The sequence below is a fragment of the Cupressus sempervirens genome, chromosome 11 (genome assembly GCF_028749045.1).
Source record: "Cupressus sempervirens isolate cs-2001-9-10 chromosome 11, ASM2874904v1, whole genome shotgun sequence".
Classification (NCBI taxonomy): domain Eukaryota; kingdom Viridiplantae; phylum Streptophyta; class Pinopsida; order Cupressales; family Cupressaceae; genus Cupressus; species Cupressus sempervirens.
In genome coordinates this window covers 331,912,149-331,934,604 of record NC_143128.1, presented here as the reverse complement: position 1 = coordinate 331,934,604, position 22,456 = coordinate 331,912,149, and the positions used below count along the sequence as shown (strand labels likewise).

At 36.5% G+C, this 22,456-nt stretch overlaps 1 protein-coding gene across 2 annotated transcripts in view; it reads left to right on the top strand.

The window, feature by feature from the left end:
• The window catches only part of LOC149529437 (alpha,alpha-trehalose-phosphate synthase [UDP-forming] 1-like), a 230,767-nt gene that overhangs the window by 76,965 nt on the left and 131,346 nt on the right, over positions 1-22,456 (top strand). For both annotated transcript variants that reach the window (XM_089807954.1, XM_089807955.1), the window contains one exon: positions 2,865-2,913. In XM_089807954.1, coding sequence (XP_089664080.1) covers positions 2,865-2,913 — 49 coding nt within the window. The remainder of the gene's footprint in view (positions 1-2,864; positions 2,914-22,456) is intronic.

The following is a 22,456-nucleotide window of genomic DNA, read 5'->3' as shown; positions in this document are numbered from 1 at the left end:
TTAATCACGTCTTTAATTGAATCTCTTTATTATTGTTTGCAATCTTAACTAATTTCAATGGTACATTTGGTTGTTACTTTTCATATTGTTCCATCTATGATTGGTATTATAAACATAATGCAATAAATATAATATTCTATGGATCGTTGTCTTATTCATGTATTATTGATTTATCCTTTGCTTCAAGCTGAAATCTTATAGTTGTGTGAGTTGGTAATAATCAATCTGCACATTATCATCTCTTTATGTAGACCCACGCATTCATATTGGTTGCACATTTGAACATGGCCCTCGTGTTTCATAGACAGGGTAGTCTCTGTCAAGTGGCTGACTTGTGAATGGTATATGTTTTAGTTAGGTGCTATTATTATTGGTTTAATATATGCTTTTACTGCAAATCACAGCCTTTATTATGATTGCTGATCTTCCATGTAGCAGCTATTCATATGGTCTGATCCTCATTTGCTGTCTCTGTGATATTAGAAGAGAAGTATCAAGCTCCTCTGTAGCGTTTTCTGAAAAAACTAGTACCGTGCAACTCTATACTCTTTAATCTGAGAGTAGAAAACACCGAGATTGTCTATGTCCATTGTTCTTGATTGTATTTATTTTAATGATTTCTCTATAGTAGACAGTGGTGAGGAATGCTTTGACACTTGTCTGAGATATGCACAAGCACACTCAGATATTTATCGGGTATTTTAATACGGACATATTGTAATTCATTATAATCTATTAATTAATTTACTTCTTATTTATTGTTTAGTTCTTTTAATATCGTATTTACTATTTATTATGTTACTATTCACTAAATTCAACCTTAGAAAAAGGGGGACATTGCGGAGGATTCTAAGTCATTACATGTACCGGAAAGCTTAGCCAATGTGAAGCTGTGTTTTAACTTTTGGATGATAATGTGGGTTGATGCATTAGCATCCTCATTCTTTTTGGTGTTGACATTTGTTGAAGGTAATTAAAGATACGTGGAGAAACTTTAGTTACTGAAAAAAATATTGTTACATCTGGATTTTCCCACATTAAGGTAGGTAGTTTTATTTGGCCTTAGATGGTCACAATAAGTTTAATAGGTAGTTCCATCTTTATTGTTAACATTGATTGGTGATAAGTTTAGGGACAAACGAACTGTATTTCCCATTGCCAGTATAGTTCATAATTTGAAAACATTTGAAAATACAGATTCACAATTTGAAAACGTTGATGACAAAAACTCATCCCAATTTCTGTGAAACACTCTTTTGATTATTTGATAGCTTTATGTATATAAATATAGATTGTTTATAAAATGTAAGAATATTTTAAAACTATATTTATATTAGAATCCAATAATAAAAAGAACTCAGTAGATTCCTACACTGCCATTTTTTTTGCTTCGTTAAGTTTAATATTATTACCTTAGAGGTGTTTGTGTACTTTGTGAGTGCTCTTGACTTATTTTTGTTAAACTACAAGAGAAGTCTTCAAGGAAATAGTTTACACATTCCGAATAGGCTGTTAAAGAATGAATTGAGTAGCAGATATTACAAGCAACAAACAATTCTTAAAAATTAAAATTAGCACCCTAATCAGCATTTTGATATGTGGAATTCTCATTTTTATTATTTATTATATTGGTAGATTTGGTGTTTGACCAGCCCCAAACATGGAGGCTGCTTACAGGGGGCCTCATCCTTGTACATTGAAAAGCCTCATCCACAAAGGACCAGTGCAACTGTCAAATTAATGTCTGTAATAGGACTTGACTTCAATATCTATCATCAAACAGCCAATTGACATAACATTAAACCATACACCCATGTATTGGCTCTCTCTTTTAAATTTATATTTATAGTTGTATCTCTGTTTTATAAAGAGTTCAGGAAAATGTTGTAAGCTATTAACTTGTCAAAAATGCACATTGCTTGCAAACAAAGAACAGTCTAGTAGGCACCAATATTCATAAGCAATAAAAGAAATGATTGAACTAATGTGTACATCATGTTTGAGTATATCAATGGCGTTTGGATCATAGTTTGCATACTCGGACTTGGAGAGTACTCGTCAAGCCCAAAATTTTCAACTCCGCAACAACCCAGAGAAGACAAAAACTCTTCAACTTAGAAAAACTAAATATTAAATTCTCCTAAAGAAACACATTTTTTTTTGTAAAATTCAATCACAAAATGTATTAAGTAAAAAATTGACCTCTTGAAAGAGAAAATGCATGGTTTTGTAGCAAAAACAGCATGTGAAAAACATATTTTAACCATCATTTTACTTGCATTGACATTTTTACCCCTAGTTTTTTGTGTCTATAAAAACACGAGAATTAAACTTGAGAGTACTTTCCCAACAAAAAAAATGGAGAGTACTCAGCAACTCGGGAAGTGTTCGAAGAGTTTGCAAAGTATGATTTGGATGATCATGTCACTTGTAGATTTAGGGCGTATACTCTTTATAATAAATTAGTCTTTTAGTACCTCGGCTCTCTGAAAAAAGTTTCTTTTCAGCCCCTTGATTTTAATACCCATGGTAAATGACTTCTATTTCTAGATAGCTTATTTTTACTTCTAGGTGGTGGGATTCCCAAGCCTATCATTTGCTGCTGCTAAACTGTTTTTTGATAGTGGTCTGAGCTTGCCTTTCTCAGGTTCCCTATTAAACTTTTTCCAATATCAATACAAAATTGGTGGTGCATATCACCTTTTCTTTCGATCCTTATTATTTCATTTTTTTCTGGGTTCATTTCTGTTCCATACACATGGTAGTTGTACCACAATTTTTGTAACTGATCAGTGGTTATATATGTCAGTTATCTTTCTAGACTTTAGATTATTTATTTAAATCTATCATTGATTTTTTGACAGGACCGATCGCTTGATTTTCATGCTCTTTGTGCACTCTATGCTATTACAGGTACAATGGTTTTGCTTATCCTTCTCAGATTTTCTGTGATTTAAGATTTTATTTGTAAATAAACTGCTTGAAAATTTATCCATTTTTATATTAACTTTGCAAAATGGCTAAAACAAAATGTCATGCTTTGTGCATCAATGTGTACAAATTGTAATGTGGAAGGGTTTGCTTATATATATTAAATGTAGGACAAATGTTTACTGACACATATCTAATCTATACATACATATAACACATGAGAATGTTGGCATTCATGCAAGCAGTTTTTTAACAAAATATGAATTTATGAGTTTTGATTTAATTTACTAAGGTGACCTTATTTGCCATTAATAAATTATACTAGTATTTAAGAGTCACTTTAGTTGAGCAATGGGACCCATGTAAATTTTGTTATATTAGGATTGTGGTATGGTGGAAAGAACCCTAGATTTTTTAAAATAATTAAATACTAAAAAGCATACCTGCAGGTGGTAAATCCAAAGCGGTTAAATCCATAAATCCATCATAATAATTTCTAAATACAAATGCAATGATTCGCTGTAGAAGGATCCTTGTGAAATAGACAAAGGGGATGGACATGAACATAAGATGGATGCCAAGACTACAAAATGGTGTTGTCACATAAACATTCCAAGCTTTGTGCCAAAAAATCAGTGGCATCGCCTTCCACCATCATGAGAGAACCAATGTTGGATTTGATAAAGTCTACGAGGGGTGTCTTTGGATAAGGTGATGAATCAGAATTCGAAGAAGCAGGGTTCCACTTATGGACTATCTCATAACACTTAAAATTGATGAAATTTTTTCAAATGCAAGTCAGATGAATCGATAGGAATAGAGAAGTTTATAACAATGTATGTTTGGTTTCATGGACCAAGTTATCAGGCAGGGGTGCTGGTAGGTCCTTCACACTGAAACATCAAAAATAAGAATGAGGGGATGGGGTATGTTAGTGTAGCATTGGAAAAATGATGCCACCATTGACTATTCCCATTTGTAGAAATCAGCAGTATTCAAGGGACTTTTCACACCTATAAATGTTTATTATGTGCTGAAAGGAGGTGAATCAACTTGATAGCTTTAGAGGTAGCTCGTAAAAACTTATGCTCAAAAGTGATACTGATGTAGTAACCAGACACCTTTGATTTGAATGGAAAACAAATGTGTTAAATAACAATATGAGTCTTTATAAAGATGATATTGTGCCCACATGAGGTGGTAGACAAGTTAGTGAGAAATTAAATGTTCCCAAGTCACTACTTGGAAGAAATAAAGTCAACAGATTGTATCACTTAATGAATTTTTAATGAATCACAATAGTTAATATCAACTTATAAATGCTTGGAGCACTGCCTTTGCTCGCCAAGGACGATCCGCAAGCTATGCGACCAATGATGCTTGGGGTGGTTAGTTCAAACTTCAAATGATGGATTCATTCACAGTTTGTAGGAATTGCTCGGCATAAAAGTCTTGATTGGGGTTGAGAGTCTATTTAGAAGTATAAATGACTTGAATCTATGTATGCTATCTAACAAAGGAAGGAGGTTAAGAGAGGCATCCGAGGGGTTTCTAAATTAAGTTGATCAATAATAGAGAGATTGATTGATAGATAGAGCTACTAATCTCTGACAATAAAAACAGTGATGTCTAGTGGGACCAATATAGGCATTGGCCTTTGAAAATGAAGTAGCAAATCCAGGTACCTTTCAGTGGCTGAGGAAAAATCATCTAGAAATTTCTCTTTGGATGTATAAGATAGGCTTGATGTTCTTTTGAAGAAGGGGTTGATGTAGGAGCATCTACGGTGTAATAGCAATCTTGCATCATTTAGTTTCATCATGTTTTTTTTGGCAACCTAGAAGCATTACCATTATGCTCGTGCTGCCAAGTTCAACTCTTCTGCAGTCAACTTTTAAGTACATTAGCCTATTACAGGTCTAGACAGTAGTCTTATAGTAATTTGTAGTAACGCATATCGATCGTAGAGTATCCAAATTTATAGAAAAGCTTCATAAGGTCATATTCTATCATGTGATGTCCTTCATAAGAGATTTACGTGTTGATTAATTTTCTTATGGAAGACCTAATTCAAGAGTGCACTGACATTAGAATCCATGCCAGTACATGAAGACATACATAAACATGTAGTTGATTAATGTTAAATTGATGCATCATGAGGATCTTTTCTAATTTATAGTCTTGAGGGCCTTAAAGATTTTAAGTTACTCTGTTTGGTGTGACAACTGATTTAAAATGGCACCATAATCCCAGACACATGCTAGAGGGCTTCCATGATTCAAATAGTCTGATAATAATGGTGTTGTAAAACACTATACCAAAGATGTGCAAAAGAAAGGGGTGAAAACTTATGGGTGTAGGAAATACTCAAATTACCATGCATGAAGTGCAAACACTGGATGCTTTTGAAGTCCTTGTTATGTCCGCCAAGCATGTTGTTTGAGTCTTTTTCTCACTTTGCTCATTGTTGCTTAAGGCTCCAATCAGGAAATTGTAATCTCAGGAATTTCTCTTCTATTTGTGCGAGGTCCACTGCAGTTCTCTTCTAATGACCTTTTATTTCATCTCTAAGCTGATTTCATCTCTAAGCTGGTTACTGAGTGCATTTCTTAAATATCCGAAGTTCCTTGACGTCACCTTCAAAGCTAATTTAGTGGGTGGAGTTGCTGATCTCATGCCTGCAATTGATTCACACAATGTTTGCAGCATATGCACATGCTCAACATGTAGCCCTCAGTTCACTTTAAACATCACCACTTGTCTCTAAGTGTGTTCTCACCATAATCTCGAAAGTTCTATGCCTATTGCCAGCTGTAGCCATCCCCCCTTTCATAAATTTTTCAAATGGGAAAGCTGGATGCTATTTATAATGACACGCAAAATATTAGAAAAACTATTTTAAATTTTATCTCCTTAGTACAGAATTAAAGTGAAAGACAAAAAATGTACAAATAGTTACAATTTTTCACCCAGCCTTGCCTTATGATTGGAGCTTTTATTTTTCTCTTTTCAACAAATAGGAATCTAATTTTTAAACCAACCAAATACCTAATATTAGAGAATGCCAAAATAGAATGAGTCTCTTACCAAATCTTCCTGATGATTGCTCTCTGTGCGATTTCCTGTGACCATCACTCTGCAAGCTCTTTCACCGTTGGCCTGCAATATTTTTCCTTAGCTTCTCCGTGGTTGTTCTTGTCTCACCCACACTGCATTTCCTTTACCCATGCCACCGTGGTCTTTTGCTGTGTATTCATTGTCGTTTCCTTTCATTTTGACCTTCTCTTTTCCTCCTCTCTCGTTGTCTTTGTAGGAACAACTGTTGCTTTGCATTTCTGACCTTTCACTGGTTTCGCTGCGTGCTTTCTCAGATCAGGTGTCTGTTCCTCTTTGATGGGGGAGTTTTTCCTTGATGAGAGTTTCAGTTTCTCTTTTGCCACTGCTCTTTGCTGCATGCACGTGTTTCTCTTCGACAAGAGTTTCAGTTTTGCCACTGGTATTTTTTGCGTGCCTCTGTTTTGTTTTCCATTTCCATACTCCCTGTTGGGCTCTTTTAGTCGTGTCCACTGCTTCTTGTGTTCCCATTTTTCGCCGAAACTTTATTCACTGGTTGTGGTTGTTGTTCGTGGCTCTTTTCTCTTGTGCTGTGGAGTGTTCTCCCGGGTTTTGGATTGCTCTTGCTGTTCAGTGCATTGTCTTCTTTGTCTAGTTGCTGCCAATTTTTCCAGGACCTGATGCAATGTCAGATTTTGAGGGTGGGGAACTTATGGTGAAACCTATGGTCTTCTCCATTCCTCTCATCACTTATCAATGCCTTCAAATTCTTGATTGGACTTCCATAAACTCTTTGAACGTCTTCTGCAACTTCAACAGGACAATTCAGCCATGAAGGCTTTTGTATCAGACCTCACTACCTTCATCTTGAAGATGGTAACTGAGAATGTTGAGCTTCGTCAACTTATTTACTTCAACATCTCAATATTCATGGCCAAAGAATCTAACCTTTCCAAACTCAAAGCTAAACAAATTGAATTATGTTCTTCCTATGACAATTTCATTGTTGAAACTGATAAGAAAATACAATCTTGGGCATCAGTTTGCAGTACCACTACTTCTACGCTTCTCTTTGGTGTTGAAGAGTTAGTTCAGGCTAGACTGATAGATGAACGGGTTAGGCGTACTCGCGAGCTCAATCTGAGAGTTTAGGGCCTTCCTCCTCCGCCGAGCCCATTTTAGCTGGTCATTTTTTCCTAATTGAGCAGGTAGACATTACATGCATCACACTTGGTAGGGCATGGGTTGGCCATGACACACCCTCTTCATCTAGTTTCTTTTATTGGCTGATTGTCTTTGAGTTCTTAGGGCAAGGAGGAATTTTTTTCCTCTTCCCACTAAGATTTATCTCATCGAGGACCTTTGCTAGATCAAAGGTGGCAGAGTTGAGACATTCTCCGGGACTTGTGGAGGCTAGACGCAACTAAAATGGGATGTTATCAGGAACCTCAGGGATTGTATTTAGGATTCTCCTCCGTTTGGATAGGAATCAAGGTCGGCCAATAAGGCTAAATGATGGTCACTGACAATAGGGCAACACATAGCCTCTTAGTGGTTCTCTGCATATCAATTGTTGGAACGACAATAATACATGTCCTTTTAAGGACGCTCTTGGTTTTGCTAACATTCTCCTTGCTACCAAGACTCATGAGAGCCCCATTCGTCCTCTCCCTGACATCTCTAGTTATCAGTAGCTGTCTGTTTTTAGAGATGAGGTTAGGTGTTTTGGTGAGGTCGAGGGGTTTGGTGGGGTTGCTTGTTTCGTTAGAGATTGCCTCTTCAATACTATTTCCATGGTTCACTTTGATAATTTTGCGAGATTCATGCGGATCTGCATTGTTCAAATGACGCCACATTACAAAGACATCTTCATCTCAGTATGTTATTTTCCACAGGCTTCCTCGTACTTCGCAATTCACAACGCGAAGGGGGGTGACCCTTATGAGGACCTTCTTGAGCACATTACTAGATTCTCTATTGTGATGACATCATCATTTTGGGATACTTTAATGCATGGTCCATAGACTTGTAGACCCTGCTCCACGATCTTTGGTTTGATCTAGTTTGTATGGCCGAATCGAATCTGGAGACCTTGGGATTGCATCATTATTTTAAGGACAACCAGGGACCCCTCACTAGATACGACCACCATCTACTACAATTATGCGAGTCCTCAGAGTAAGTGAACTTGAATGGGCTTTCTTGTTTTCCTGGTTTTGGTATTTTCACTTGATGGCCTCATTGCAATGACATGAACGTTGTTGACTATGTTCTCTTTGGTACTTCCTCCATCCCCTCCATCAATCACTTCAGCATCTCTCGCCTCCGCCTACTCAATCACACCCTCCTTAGTCTCACTCTAAGTCCCCTGTCTCCCCTTCAACCCCCTTCGCTCCCTCAACCCCTCTCTTGTGACAATCCCCCCACCCAAATCTCCATTTGCTTCATTGAGAGTGATCGTGACCTCCTTCTCCACCACTTTAGAAGACTCCTCCCCTGGGATCCCTTGACCTCTTTTATTGCACCTCCTCCCTCACCCATAGCCCCAACATAGGAGTACTTGCCTCATGAATCAGTGGTTTGATGAGGACTGTAAGTCCTTTAATTGCTCGGCTCACTTGAGTTTCTCCACCCTTTCTCCACCGTTCCTCCAATTGAGACTCGCCTATTGCTAGTTTCTTTGTCACAAGAGATGTACGTTCTTGTTGTTGTAGTGTAGATCCCTTTGTGCCTCCCTCTTGCAATCTATGAAGCTTTTTTAGCGCACCATGCTCTCTTGCCATCCTCCCCCCCTCTCCACACTAGATCACAATTCCCTTGTTTTCCACACCTCCTCTCTCTATGATATCTCCAACCATTCCCCTTTCCAACTCACCCCCCGCCTCTTTACCACCTCTTCAGTTTCTCCAACATCAATGAGGTAGTTAAATGCATGAACAATAGCAAGACAATAGATGAGGAAGGGTTCCAAGTGGAGATTTTCATGTTTGGTATTATGGTTCTGGGCTCCTTTCTCAGAGTGCTCTTTAATAGAATCATTTGCACTAACTTCTTCGACTCTTGGCTATGGCTTATTATCGATTTGATCCATAAGTACGGGTCCGTCTTAGACTTGAACAACTGCATGACCATTATGGTTGGGCATATGTTTGCCTAAATCTATGCCGCCATGTTAAACACTCTCTTATCTAGGGAGCTTGATCGACGACACTGCTAGTTTTCATAGAGATTTTTAGAGCATGGACCACATTTTGACTCTGCAGGCTATATTAAGGAGGCTTGGCACCACTTGACGAAATTCTATTGTGGCTTTGTAGACCTTCATGAAGCATTTGTTTCTGTTTCTCAAGCAGTTCTCTTCTAGAGACTTAGGGCCATTGAGGTTTTAGAGTCCCTCTTGACGATTATCGCGAGGTTATATGAGAGTGTTGTTGGATGATTTAGTGTTAATACTATAACTTTGATATTCATAATGGTCTAATTGTGCAGATTGCACAAGTATCTTGTCTTATCAAATACCATTTTAAATGGCTATTAATACTTCAACCTTTCAATAGCCATGATCGGCGATCCTTGGTAATAATTATTTGTTAGTCATTAAACATTAACTATTTTGTTATTGTTTGTTAAACATGAAACAACCTACTAAGTGTTGATCTTAAGGGAGTATTGTGAGCCGACCTAGATAGGGTCATGTCCCTTTAAGGGACATACCGTTTGGTTATGGTATATAGGGTGTGTGAAGGTGTAGTTAAAGGACACAATTCGAACACCAAGTCTGCTCCTTTAAGAAACTCTGCCATAAACAAATGCTTGCTATGATAAAACATATTTTTCAGAAGAACAATTAATATTATCATTTCATTTTCAAGGTCTAATACTAAGGACGATCAGACCAACAAGAACATTAAGATATTATCTTAGATCTGAAATTTAGAATTTGTAGAAACTTTACATGGTATCAGAGCTCTGGTAGTCAAATTTGAGCTTTGCAAATTAAATACCCAGACTTGATATATATCTAGCATCATTCGCCTATCTTCAATGGCATACACAATCAGACCCGAGGATAGGTTTGATGGGAAAGAACACTTTGATGCTTGGAAACTCAGTATCATGATGATTCTTGAAGAAAATGATGTAAAATAATTTGTTGATTCAGCATCCAGACAACCTACTATTGAACCTCATAAAACTATCTGGAGTAAAGGAAATAGGAAAGCCATTCAGATCATATTAGATGGAGTAAAAAATGATATAGTACCCATGCTAACGAAACATCATCAAACAACATTTGATATGATGAATGCATTACTAAATTCATATAAGGTTAACAATGCAACTAGAGTTCTCGCACTAAAAAGGCAACTAAATCACATACAAATAAAGAAGGGAGAATCAATTAATTCTTACTTCCTAAGGGTTGCCAACTTAAGTGATGAACTTGCAACTGTAGGAACCATCATTTGACGCGAAACTAACACTGATGGCTATAGATGGATTACCAGATTCATGGGAAACATTTGCACAAGGAGTAAGTGCCAGAGATAATCTTCCCGACTTCAATAGACTTAAGGGAGATTGTCTTCAGGAAGAATCTAGAAAACTTAAGAAAGGAGGAAAATTGAAAACTGAAGATGAAGAACTTCATGTTCTTAATACAGCATTTCAAGAAGAAAATAGGTAATCAAAAGAATGACAAACCTAAGAAAGATCTATCCAAAATAAAATGCTTCAAATGCGAAAAGTTTGGACACTATAGATCCAATTTCCCTGAGAATTCTAAACAACAAGTGAATTATACAAACATTACTAGGGAAGAAGATAATTATGATCCTGAGAATCATGTATTGTATTCAGCACTATCAAATGAAGTCTCAAGTAAAGCATGGTTGATTAATAGTGGATCATCTCGACATATTACATGATACAAAGAAGCACTGGACTCTATATTAGAAAAGGTTAATGGCGAAGTCACCATCGGTGATAATTCAACACATTCTATAAAAGGAATTGGAAATTGCACCTTGAAACTAAAGTTGGGTAGTTCTCTTCTTCATAAAGGAATACTTTATATTCCAAGAATAAAAAGGAATCTAATCTCGGTTGCAACACTTGAAGATGATGGACATAATGTTGCATTCATGGACGGTAAAGTCATAACTTAGGCTAAGAACTCCTCATTTAAGAAAGCAAAAAGGGTATTTTTATTAAATTAAGAACCTAGTCGACCTATTCAAGTCTCAATTTATGAAGCTGCTGATATAAACGAAATATGACACAAAGGTTAGGACATCTAAATTTCAAAACCTTATCAACTATGGAGAAGATGGTTACTGGTTTACCTAAACTGAATAAAGATCACTCAGGCATATGCAAAGGATGCGGTTTGGGTAAGAACACCATAAGTCCATTTCATGATAGCACTAGAAAAACTAACAATGTTTTGAAATTAATCCACTCAGATTTATGTGGACCTATGTTTGTTCCTTCTCTTTGAGGATTTTGGTACTATACACTTTTTATAGATGACTTCTCTAGGAAAACTTGGATTTACTTCTTAAAATGCAAAGAATCAGAAGAAATTCTGAAGAGATTTGAAGAATTTAAAACCTTAACTGAAAACTTATTAGGACATAAAATTAAAACTCTTAGGACTGATAATGGAGGGGAGACACCTCAGATTTGTTTAAAAGGTTTTGTAAAGAAACAAGAATTAAGAGGGAGTATGCTATTCCTTATAACCTGCAACAAAATGGGGTAGCAGAAAGGAAGCATAGAACAATTGTAGAAGTTGCACGAGCTATGATATTTGATCAAAATCTAGAATATTATCTTTGGGTAGAAGCCTCTTGTATTGCTGTCTATATTCAAAATAGAAGTCCTCACTCCTACCTAAGAGATAAAACTCATGAAGAAGTCTTTACTAAGGTTAAACCTAATATAAGTCATCTTAGGATTTTTGGGTGCCCACTATACATACATGTTCCAAAAGAAAAGAGAACTAAGGTAGAACCCTTCGGGAGGAAAAGTATTTTTGTCGGGTATAGTGAAACATCTAAAGCATATAGGATTTTCATACCTCGTCAGAAAAATATTAAACTTAGTAGGGATGTAATTTTTGAAGAAGATCTAGCTTTCAAAAGAGCCCTCTCCTTTACCTAGTTCAGAAGAAAACACTGAATCTAAGTCTCAGAGGCAGAACATTGAAGAAATTGAAGATGAAATTCAAAATCTCAATCTTGAAGAAAATCGAAATTCTAAGAAAAGGCCACTTTGGGCCATTAAAATAGTGGAGGAAGCACAAGACTTCGCTGCACCATCTGGAATAGTTAGAGAAAGCAAAAGACCTAGAAGATTCTCTAGTTATACAAAAAACATGAATGATTTGTCTGTATTAGAACCAACCAATGTTTTAGATGCTATTAAACATACAGCTTGGAAAGATGCTATGACAGAAGAATACCAATCTATTATGAAGAATGATGTTTGGGAAATTGTTCCAAGACCTGAAGAAAAATTTGTTGTTTCTTCCAAGTTGATATTTAAAATAAAGTATGCTACAGATGGTAGCATTGAAAAATATAAAGCCAGATTTGTAGCCAAGGGATTCTCTCAGAAAGAGGGGATTGATCATGAAGAAACCTTTGCTTCTGTTGCCAGATACACCTTCGTAAGAGCAGTCCTAGCCATTGCAACATTGAAGAGATGGAAAGTACATCAGATGGATGTAAAAACAACATTACTGAATGGAAAGATTACAAAAGAGGTATATTTGGAGCAACCTAAAGGATTTGAAACTCATGATTGTAACATTTTTGTTAGCAGGCACAAGAAAGTTCTCTATGGGCTTAAACAGGCTCCAAGGGCTTGGTACAAAAGAATTGATAAGTATCTCACCAACTTAGGATTCTCCAAGACCGAAGCTGATCCAAATCTATATTATAAAAGGGATAAAGATGATGTGGTAATTTTGATACTGTATGTTGATGATTTACTAATAACAGGTGATGATCATCTCATAGATCAGTGTGAGAAAGATCTAATCAAAGAATTTGAGATGAAAGATTTGGGACTCCTTCATTACTTCCTAGGACTGGAAGTATGACAGAATTCTGACAGCATTATACTTAATCAAGGAAATTATACATTAGATATCTTGAAGAGATTTGGAATGTGAAGCTGCAAGTCTATGTCTTCTCCAATGGAGACTAATCTACATAAAGAAGCAGTAGGAGAATCACCTTCCATAGATTCTACTCTCTACAGACAGATGATTAGGTCCCTTATGTACTTGGTAAATACAAGACTTGATATTTGCTATGCTATTAACGCCTGAAGTCAATTTATGTGTGAACCAAAGGAGATTCACCTAGTGGCAGTCAAACACATTATGAGATACTTACAAAGCACTCTTAATCTTAGGCTCAAATATGAGAAAGTTGACTTAGATTTACATGAATTCATAGACTCAGTTTGGGGTGGAAGTGTTAAGGATAGAAAAAGTACTTTAGGATGTTGTTTCAGTTTAGGATCAACAATGATATCATGAATATGCAGAAAGCAGTCTTTAGTAGCATAAAGTTCCACAGAAGCCAAATAGATTGCAGCAGCAATGGCCTCTCAGAAAGCAGTTTGGCTTAGAAAGTTACTTGTGGGATTATTTGGTCAAGCCATGAATTCTACGATTATTCATTGTGATAATCAAAGTTCCATCAAGCTTTTTATTAATCCAGTTTTTCATGACAGGTCCAAGCATATTGAAATTCCTTACCATTATGTTAGAGATATGGTAGATAGGAATACTGTAAAATTAGAATACATTTGTACTGTAGATCAGACAATAGATATTCTTACCAAACCTTTCTCTCGAGTGAAGATAGATCACTTCAAGAAAAGACTTGGTATGGTTAAATTATAAAATTTTGGAGTCTTTAAATTATTAATAAAATAATTTTATTGTCAGGATATTGACTGTTATGGGCTCCACCATCTGTACTCATTATTGAAGAGGTGATGTTCATTGAGATAATGAGTACTTGTATAGATAAGATAAGATAATACTATTAATGTCCACAAAAAACCAAAACGGTTTATGGGACTGAGCATAAAACAAAAGAGCCGGCCAAAGTAAAAGCACCAAATAGTGACTGAGAAGAAACAAAAGCAAGAGACAAACAATAAAGAAGACAAGGTAAGGACTAAGGGTCCTTCCTTGCCACAAAGAAATCAGTAATAGAGAGGTACACCTGTGAACTATCCATAGCCTTAGAATGTCGTGAAGAACCGCTATAGGACTATCGCTGCCTGGAGAGATTGGTACAATGTTTGACTAATCTGGAATGAGAAGTAGTGGAAGGCCTTTTCAAACCTCGTGGAGGAGACAAGGGAGAGAAAAAGGCGGTAATGAGTTGATCTGAAGTACGCCCCTGCGGAATAAAAGATGACAGGGTAATCTCTCGAAGATGGGTGGCCTCCTAAAGAAAAAGTGCAAGACATCGTTGATCAATATAGCTGAAGAACATTGAAAGAGAAGAACAGTCTCTGAAAAGGCAATAAAATCTCCCTTTGATCTCATAGTAAAAAGGACAACGGAATATGAAGTGGATCTCAGTCTCAACCTCCACCAAAGTACATAATTGACATAACCTATCAGCTCGATTCATATGGTGGTCAGTTCGAACCCTAAGGCGATGAGAACCAACTCTAAATGAGCTTAGAGAAAACCGTAAGGCATGATTCTAGCGTTGATAGAGATAAGCAGGGCAAACAACAATACCATCCTGAATCTCAAGAAAATGCTTAGCATAGAAGGCCATCCTAGGTCGTAGACTCCCTGAGGGATTACTCCAGGTAGTGGTAATGTACTGTCTATAAATATCTTGTCGGACATGCTCATTCAACTCCTGACGTGAGGGGAGAAGATGAGTAGGAGCATCCAATGAAAACTGATAAGGAGGAAGACGATCAATGCCAATCTCGATCGAACCCAACAAAGAGGTGGCCTAAGCGTACCAACATCGAGACCTAGTAGAAGTGTCAGATCTCATAATCTCCACCAAAGAACAATATGCCAGATGAGAGTATCTATGCCGATCAACACGTCTCCATAAAACCACAAAACCGATGAAGAAACCAAATCAAGTCAAAAATGTGTTCAATAGCAGATACATTATAAGAGATGATGATCTCTTAGATAATGTGTTGAATAGTAGAGAATACTATTAGATCTAGATGAGTTCAAGATCATTTGTGACATAGACATTTCTAAGCCTATGAATCACAACTTGGATGAAGGAAGAATTTATTCTTCAAACTTTATTCTATGTTCTTGTAGATCTTAACTTAGGATCATGTTGTGATATAGGATTACTAGTTCCTATGAGTCACGACCTGGATAAATGAAGAATTCAATCACTCTTTGGATTTTATCTTGTGTGTTGCATTCCATGTAATACTGTCATCACTAGTCTAAGTGATAAGTCATATCACAAGATGGTTATATGATGTAGTATCATGAGTTACATTATACCACTTGCTTAGAAGATTCAGACAGATATAGAGTATTAGTCTAAGCTTATTCATCGTAATTGATGATGCTAGATATGTGTTCTCTTAGTATGATTATCAAGTTAAGAGGGAGTGTTAATATTGTAACTTTGATAATCATAATGGTCTAACTGTGTAGATGGCACAAGTAACTTCTCTTATCAAATAATGGCAATTAATACTTCAGCCTTTCAATAGGCATGATCTACGATCCTTGGTAAATAATTATTTGTTAGTCATTAAACACTAACTACTTTGTTATTGTTTGTTAAACATGAAACAACCTACTAAGCGCCAATCTTGAGGGAGTATTGTGAGCCGACCTAGATAAGGTCATGTCCCTTTAAGGGACATACCCTTTGGTTATGGTATATAGGGTGTGTGAAGTTGTAGTTAAAGGAGACACAATTTAAACACCAAGTTTGCTTCTTTAAGCAACTCTGCCATCAACAAATGCTTGCTGTGATAAAACATATTTTTCAAAAGAACAATTAATATTATTATTTCATTTTCAAGATCTAATACTAAGGACGATCAGACCAGCAAGAACATTAAGATATTATCTTAGATCTAAAATTTAGAATTTGCAGAAATTTTACATTTAGGATTCCATGGGGTTTTTTGGATGCTATTTAGAGAACCATTAGGGTGAAGCAGGGCTTCCCCCCCCCCCCCTCTCTCTCTCAGTGTTCATATCAACAAGCTTGAGGCTTTCCTTCAAGACTTTTCGCTCCCTAGTGATGGCTGCTACTTACACTTGGTTTTGATATCCATTCTATTATTTTCCAACCATGTGGTTCTCTTGGCTTCTTCCTTGGAGGGGTCATGGAGGTTGAGATCACATCCTCTTACCCCTGTTTGGGCTTAGGTTCTCCGGACCCCATTTCAATTTGAGACCTTCCATGAAGCCCCAACTTAAAAAGGGACTCGACTCTATAGATATGCTTGAGAGACAACACTTCATATATCACTTCTAGGATACTGTAATGTCCCCTCAAGACATTATTTTATAAAATCAAACAATTCATATCTTTTTGTATAATTTTAATTTTTTTATAATTCATAATTTTACAATATATATCATATATATTTTATTGGCCGTTATATATATAGTTTATCTAATTTTTAATTATATACATATACTAATCATTTATTATAAATTATTTCTCACCTTTTTTGGCATAACTTATATTTTATTATTATATTTATCGCTTCTAATCTTATATATATTAAACATAAACATTAAAAGGGAAAATAAAGATTCCAATAGCTTTATGATTTCAGGTCTTTCATTTGTTTTGGCCTTCTATTCCATTTCCTACATGTGGAATTACTTTTCCTTTGTTAAGAATGTATTTTTATTTGTTTATTTCTTACATTTCTTGATATACATAATTTAATAATCATATAATGTATTCCTTTGATTACTTTACTCCACGTATATGAGCGGGTTTCTAGTGTCTCCTTTCCTTAAACATGTGAATGGGATTTTTAACATTTTATAACCTTCTTTCATTTTCCCCATAATGTCCCTTTCACTTTTAACATCCATTTCATTTGTTGATGTCCAAGTAGGTAGTCATCGCAATGTAATACTTTTATATGATGTTTCCTCCTTATTGCTCCACACCCACTTTAACCAGTTTTGTCCATATTTATATGAGGCGCTATCTTGTCAAGTGACGTGTCTTATTAGTATTCAATGATTGTTCCATTTGAAACCTTTCTTTTGGTTATTTATTAAATGGTTGTTATCATCATATATGACCGATTGGACCTTAGTCATGTCATAATGTTATGTGATTACTTTGGATGTATATTTTAGTTAATTTAATATTAGTTGTATTATATTGAATTGCTATTTATGTTTTAACGTTGAATATTTAAATCATATATGTATTGATTCATTGAATAATTATTAATATATTTAGTAAAGATTATATATTATCAATACATATAATGAACTATAATTATACATATATTGATTTTCGTTTAAGTTTGGGTGATCTAATATTTATGGTATTTCACATATTCAATTCTTTTAATCGATTTGTTACATTTAGGGTTCTTATGATTTCTACTATACAACATTTATGAATAAGATTGACGAGTTGTTTATTTCTTTATATTCCAAATATTAAATTTTATCATTAGAGGGGGATATTATAGATACCATGACCAAGGTGTTCATCCTGGACTCTTTGGTTAGGTCGATTGTCCTCTATGACTTTATTGTGTGTAGCCTCTCTTTTGGAGTCTGACTTAGCTTCATTTGAGAGTCCAAACACTTCTTCGACATATTATCAGATGTCATTGGTCCATCCCCACAATATCATTTTGGCTAAGTTTAGAGCTCATCCTTTCAGGCTGGGGACCATTTTTTATTTGGTTTGGTTTCTTCATTGGCTTTAGAGTTTTGAAGACTCTATAGACGGTCATCACATATACTCTTAGCTGGCCTATTGCTCTTCTGAGGCAATGAGGAGCTCTGATCCTAGTGGTAGAGCTCATTGTTGCCTCGTCTAGACCTTTTCTTGTCTTTGTTTGATTCAAATTGCGATGGATTTCCATTCATCCTTCCAGTTCTCTCTAGAGGCCCCTGCTCACCTCCTTCCCCCTTGGTAATAGTTGAATGAGCATGTCAGGTTGGAAATCTATACAAAATAGTAAATACATTATCACGACATGGATTAACCCTCTAGGTGGGCTCCGCTCGAGGATGGATTTCTTTGGTAAGCACTATATGGACATCCGGGACGGGGTTATTGTGCTCCCTTGGTACCTCACCTATTGCTTGACTCATGCCCCCTGCATCTCCTTGGGATCATTTGGGGTGGGATCTCATTGGCTACATATATAGATTGAGCACCAAATCAACAGAGGGGAGATGATTTGTTGCCTTTTTCCCCGAGAGGTGGTGAAAAATGAGACCCATTTTGTTTTCTCTTGCTCCATCTACTACGAGGTTGGGGGGAGGTTCTATTGCTTGTTCAAGGAGCACAAGTCCTTTTCTTCATTTTTAGATACATTCATTAGTGTTGTCTTGCACTTTATTTCCAGGAGGTCTTGTGGCTTTGGTATCTCACTTTGTAGCTTTAGTTCCTATTGAGACAAAGTTCAGGCCTGCTCATCACCTCCTTTTTCACACTAGTGTCTCTTGGTTAGGGGATGAAGTGGTTACTCAACCCTTCCTCTGGCTACACTAGGTTTATAAGGCCTTGCAAAGGACACACTCGATAACATTACCCTATCTCCAACTGTTCCCTGAGATGGTCTGCGACACACCCTTGTCTCATACTGCGCCCTTTGGTTTTGGACTACTACTCATCCGTGAGGAGTATTTAGTCTTTCCTTGTTTCTTCTTTTTCTTTCTTGTATGTTCTTTTTGCAGACACCACTTGTTGCTCTTGTTGCTGGCATTTTCCTTGTACTTTTCCTAGTCCCTTAGACCTGTGTGGTCTCTTGTTTGACATTAATAAATGTAATGTCCCCATTTTTAGCAGGATCCTGCAATTAGCTTGGTCAGTTCACCATTGCGACCCTCGTGAGTTGACATTGGGATTTGAGAGTCTCAGTTGTGCGGTTATAGGCTTTTCAACAGCCTATGGGGTGTGTTTTGGCTCCATTTGATGGACTTAGTATTTATAGTAAGTCAAACTATTGGTTCCAATGAGCTCAGTTGAGTTAAAGGAGTTGGGTGATGCTCTCAGTTTTTATTTCAAGCTTTTGGTTTGGGCTCCAAGAATCTTGGAGGAAGCATCTATTTATGGTAAGTTACTCCATTAGGTTCATTCATCATCTTTCATCATCAAGATCACTTTGGTGTTGTTAGATTTCGATTTTGATGCTTCTTCAGTTGTTTTTGCAAGACGGGTGAATTATTATTATTATTCATCTAAATACACTAAGGTTGCTATTTTTGTTGGTATTGTTGGTCGGTCACCTTAGTATCATAGCTCAATGGAATTGGGACGAAAAGTTTTAAATCATGGGAACAAGAAACAGTGGCCTTGCATGTCAGAATATGAAGTTATGGTGGAAAAGGTCATTTTTTTGGAGCCAAAAACAATTAATAAATTATATTAACGACACTTAACTATATTTTAATGTTGTATAGAGAAAGCTTCTTAAGTGGATTTCTTTTGGGAAACTGGTGTCATTTGGAGATTATAAATATGAGGGCATTTAATGAGAAAAGCATCCGATTATTTGGTTATCTTATTTAGCTTTGTCATCTTTGTAATGTTTCTGAAGTCTGATTTTTTTGTGCCCTTGTTGAAGTATAAGGGTTTGTTCTTGAGAAGTTCATTCTAATTCAAAGCTGAGGTATTGTGAATTAGTTTTCTGAGAATTATTCTTTATCTCCATTGCTGTATACACTGTGGTTGGGAGATACTGTGGTGTTGGGAATTTGGAATTTGGCGTCTTTTTATATTGTTATTACTATAGCTGAGAAGCAGTTGGCTGTTGGTTAATTTGGAGTTGGTTGAGCACCCATTTATTATTTGCTACTAGGCGTTATATTCTATCTGCACTTTGGGAGCAGCGTTTTACATATCTGCAATTTGTATTGTTTGTGGGAGAATTCTTTTGCTGATGCTAGACTTCATTTCAAAGGGTTTCAAGCAGTGTAACGAGACTTGGACTCGGCTCGGACTCGGCAAGGGTAACTTGACTCGTGACTCGGCTCTGACTCGTGACCCGGCTCGGCGGTGACTCGGCAAAGTGAAAAAACTTCGAAATTTTGAGATTTTTTAGGATTTAAAAAATATTCCATGCACCCATTATTGAATAAAGCGTAAAGACACAATAACATCATTAAATAGAAGATAATTTGATCATAATGCACATGCCACATACTTAAAATTAAAAACTTCAAACTTAAAAGTGAAACATCGATTACATAGGTACAATACTACAAAGTTACAAACTTACAAAGGTAAATTGCTAAAAGTAAAGACTATATTACTAGTAATTAAAGTCAAACTAAGATAAATCCATGCAAACCATCAAAATGTATATGTATTATCATTTATGCATTATGAAATCCAACACATCAAGATTCAATAGTCATCATCAAATTCAAATGTTCCAAATGCTGATCATATATTAAGTTACTGTTAAACTGTTAAACAAAAAGTTAAAACAAGACTATAAGTCTACAACTATGGCTCCTAGTTGGAGTCCTCATCATCATCCTAATCGTCAGGCTCATCCTCATCATCATCCTCATCATCATCATCATCCTTATCCTCATCCCCAACCTCAGCGTCAACCTCAGGCTCAAGCTCAGTATAATCTACAAAATGCCTCTTAGTAAGGCGTCTAAGGTAGGTCCTGGATGTCTCAGTAGCCATAGCATCAGCTCGTGAGGTGCCTCTAGGATCAACTGTACTCTCTGCCTTTGGCTCTGCCAATGTCTGTGAGGTGCCACTAGGAACAACTGGAGCTCTCTGGTCCTCTACTGCCATAGCCACAGCCTCAGCCTGGCCCTCTCTATCTCCCTGGTCAAGCCACTGTAGGTCCTCATCATCAAAGACAGGATCAGTAGCCTCAGTGATCCAGTCAGACTCTAGATCAACCTCCTTTAGAGTAATCGGAGAGGTGTCACTATCCAAAATCTCCCTGATCCTAATGCGCAGGTTGTAGTGCATAAAGACTAGACTATTCATTTTCTGCATAGACAACCTGTTACGCCTCTTCGAGTGGATGTGCTCGAACATGCTCCAGTTGCGCTCACATCCAGAAGTGCTACTTGGCTGGCTCAAAATGCGGATGGCGATTTGCTGAAGGTTTTTGGTTGAAGGCCCAAACATTTGCCACCATCTATCTGAATTTTGGAAAAAGGAAAACAAAAAAATATTAGTCTCATTTCAAAATTTGAACTTTAAGTTTAAAGCTAGAAATTTAGAAACTAGATTGTATAAGGCTTAAGTTGCAATCTTTACCTGGCTGCAATTTTGTACGACCTTCTTTGCAAATTTGACTTAAAAAAATGGGCCCTGATGCATTATTATAGGCATCCATCTCAAGCAATATATCTGTGGGATTAGGGGACATCTTTGATACCACTGTGTATAGGCCACTAAGAACCTCCTCATATGCTTTGAAATCATCAAGGAAACGGTATGCCGGATTGAGATAATAGGCTGCTGCGTGGATGGGCTTATGAAGCTGATTTTGCCATCTCCTATCAATTATGTCCTAAATAGGGCCATAGTTTTCCTCAACTCCTACATATTTTTCCTTAATAGTCTCCTTGACCCTATCCATTCCCCCATAAATGTAGCCCATAGAGGGCTTCTCGCCATCAGCAACTTGTAGGAGGGCTACAAGGGGCTCGGTGATCTACAAAACAATTAAACAAAAAAACAATTTAGTGAATGATGAAACTTTGCAAAGTTGCACAATGAAAATAAAACAAAAATATGTATGAGACAAATTAATTTATAAAATTTTAAGACTTAAGCTTTTAAAATTTAAAATTTAAATTTAAAATTACCTTCACAATCTTCTAACATGGCTCCCAAAAATCATCATCATCATAAATGCATTTTGTTGCATCTATCCTTGTAGGGCTGCTCGCAAAGGAGGAGGAACTCCATTCTGGACCAACAAACATGCACCTCAACTCTAACCTTGAACTCAGCAAGGATTTTAGTGTGATAAAGTTAGAGGCAAATCTTGTGATACCAGGACGAGCCAACTCCTTTCCCTTCGTGTATTTCCTCATAGTGCTGAGGACCAAGGCATGATTATAGATGAACGTACAAAGATTTGTGGCCTTGGTAACACATGATTTCACCCATACAAGCTTGCCAATATCCTCTAACATGAGGTCGATGCAATCGGCCACACATGGAGTCCAAAAGATTTTTGGGTGTCTCTCGATCAATAGTTTTCCTGCAGCAATTTTAATTTA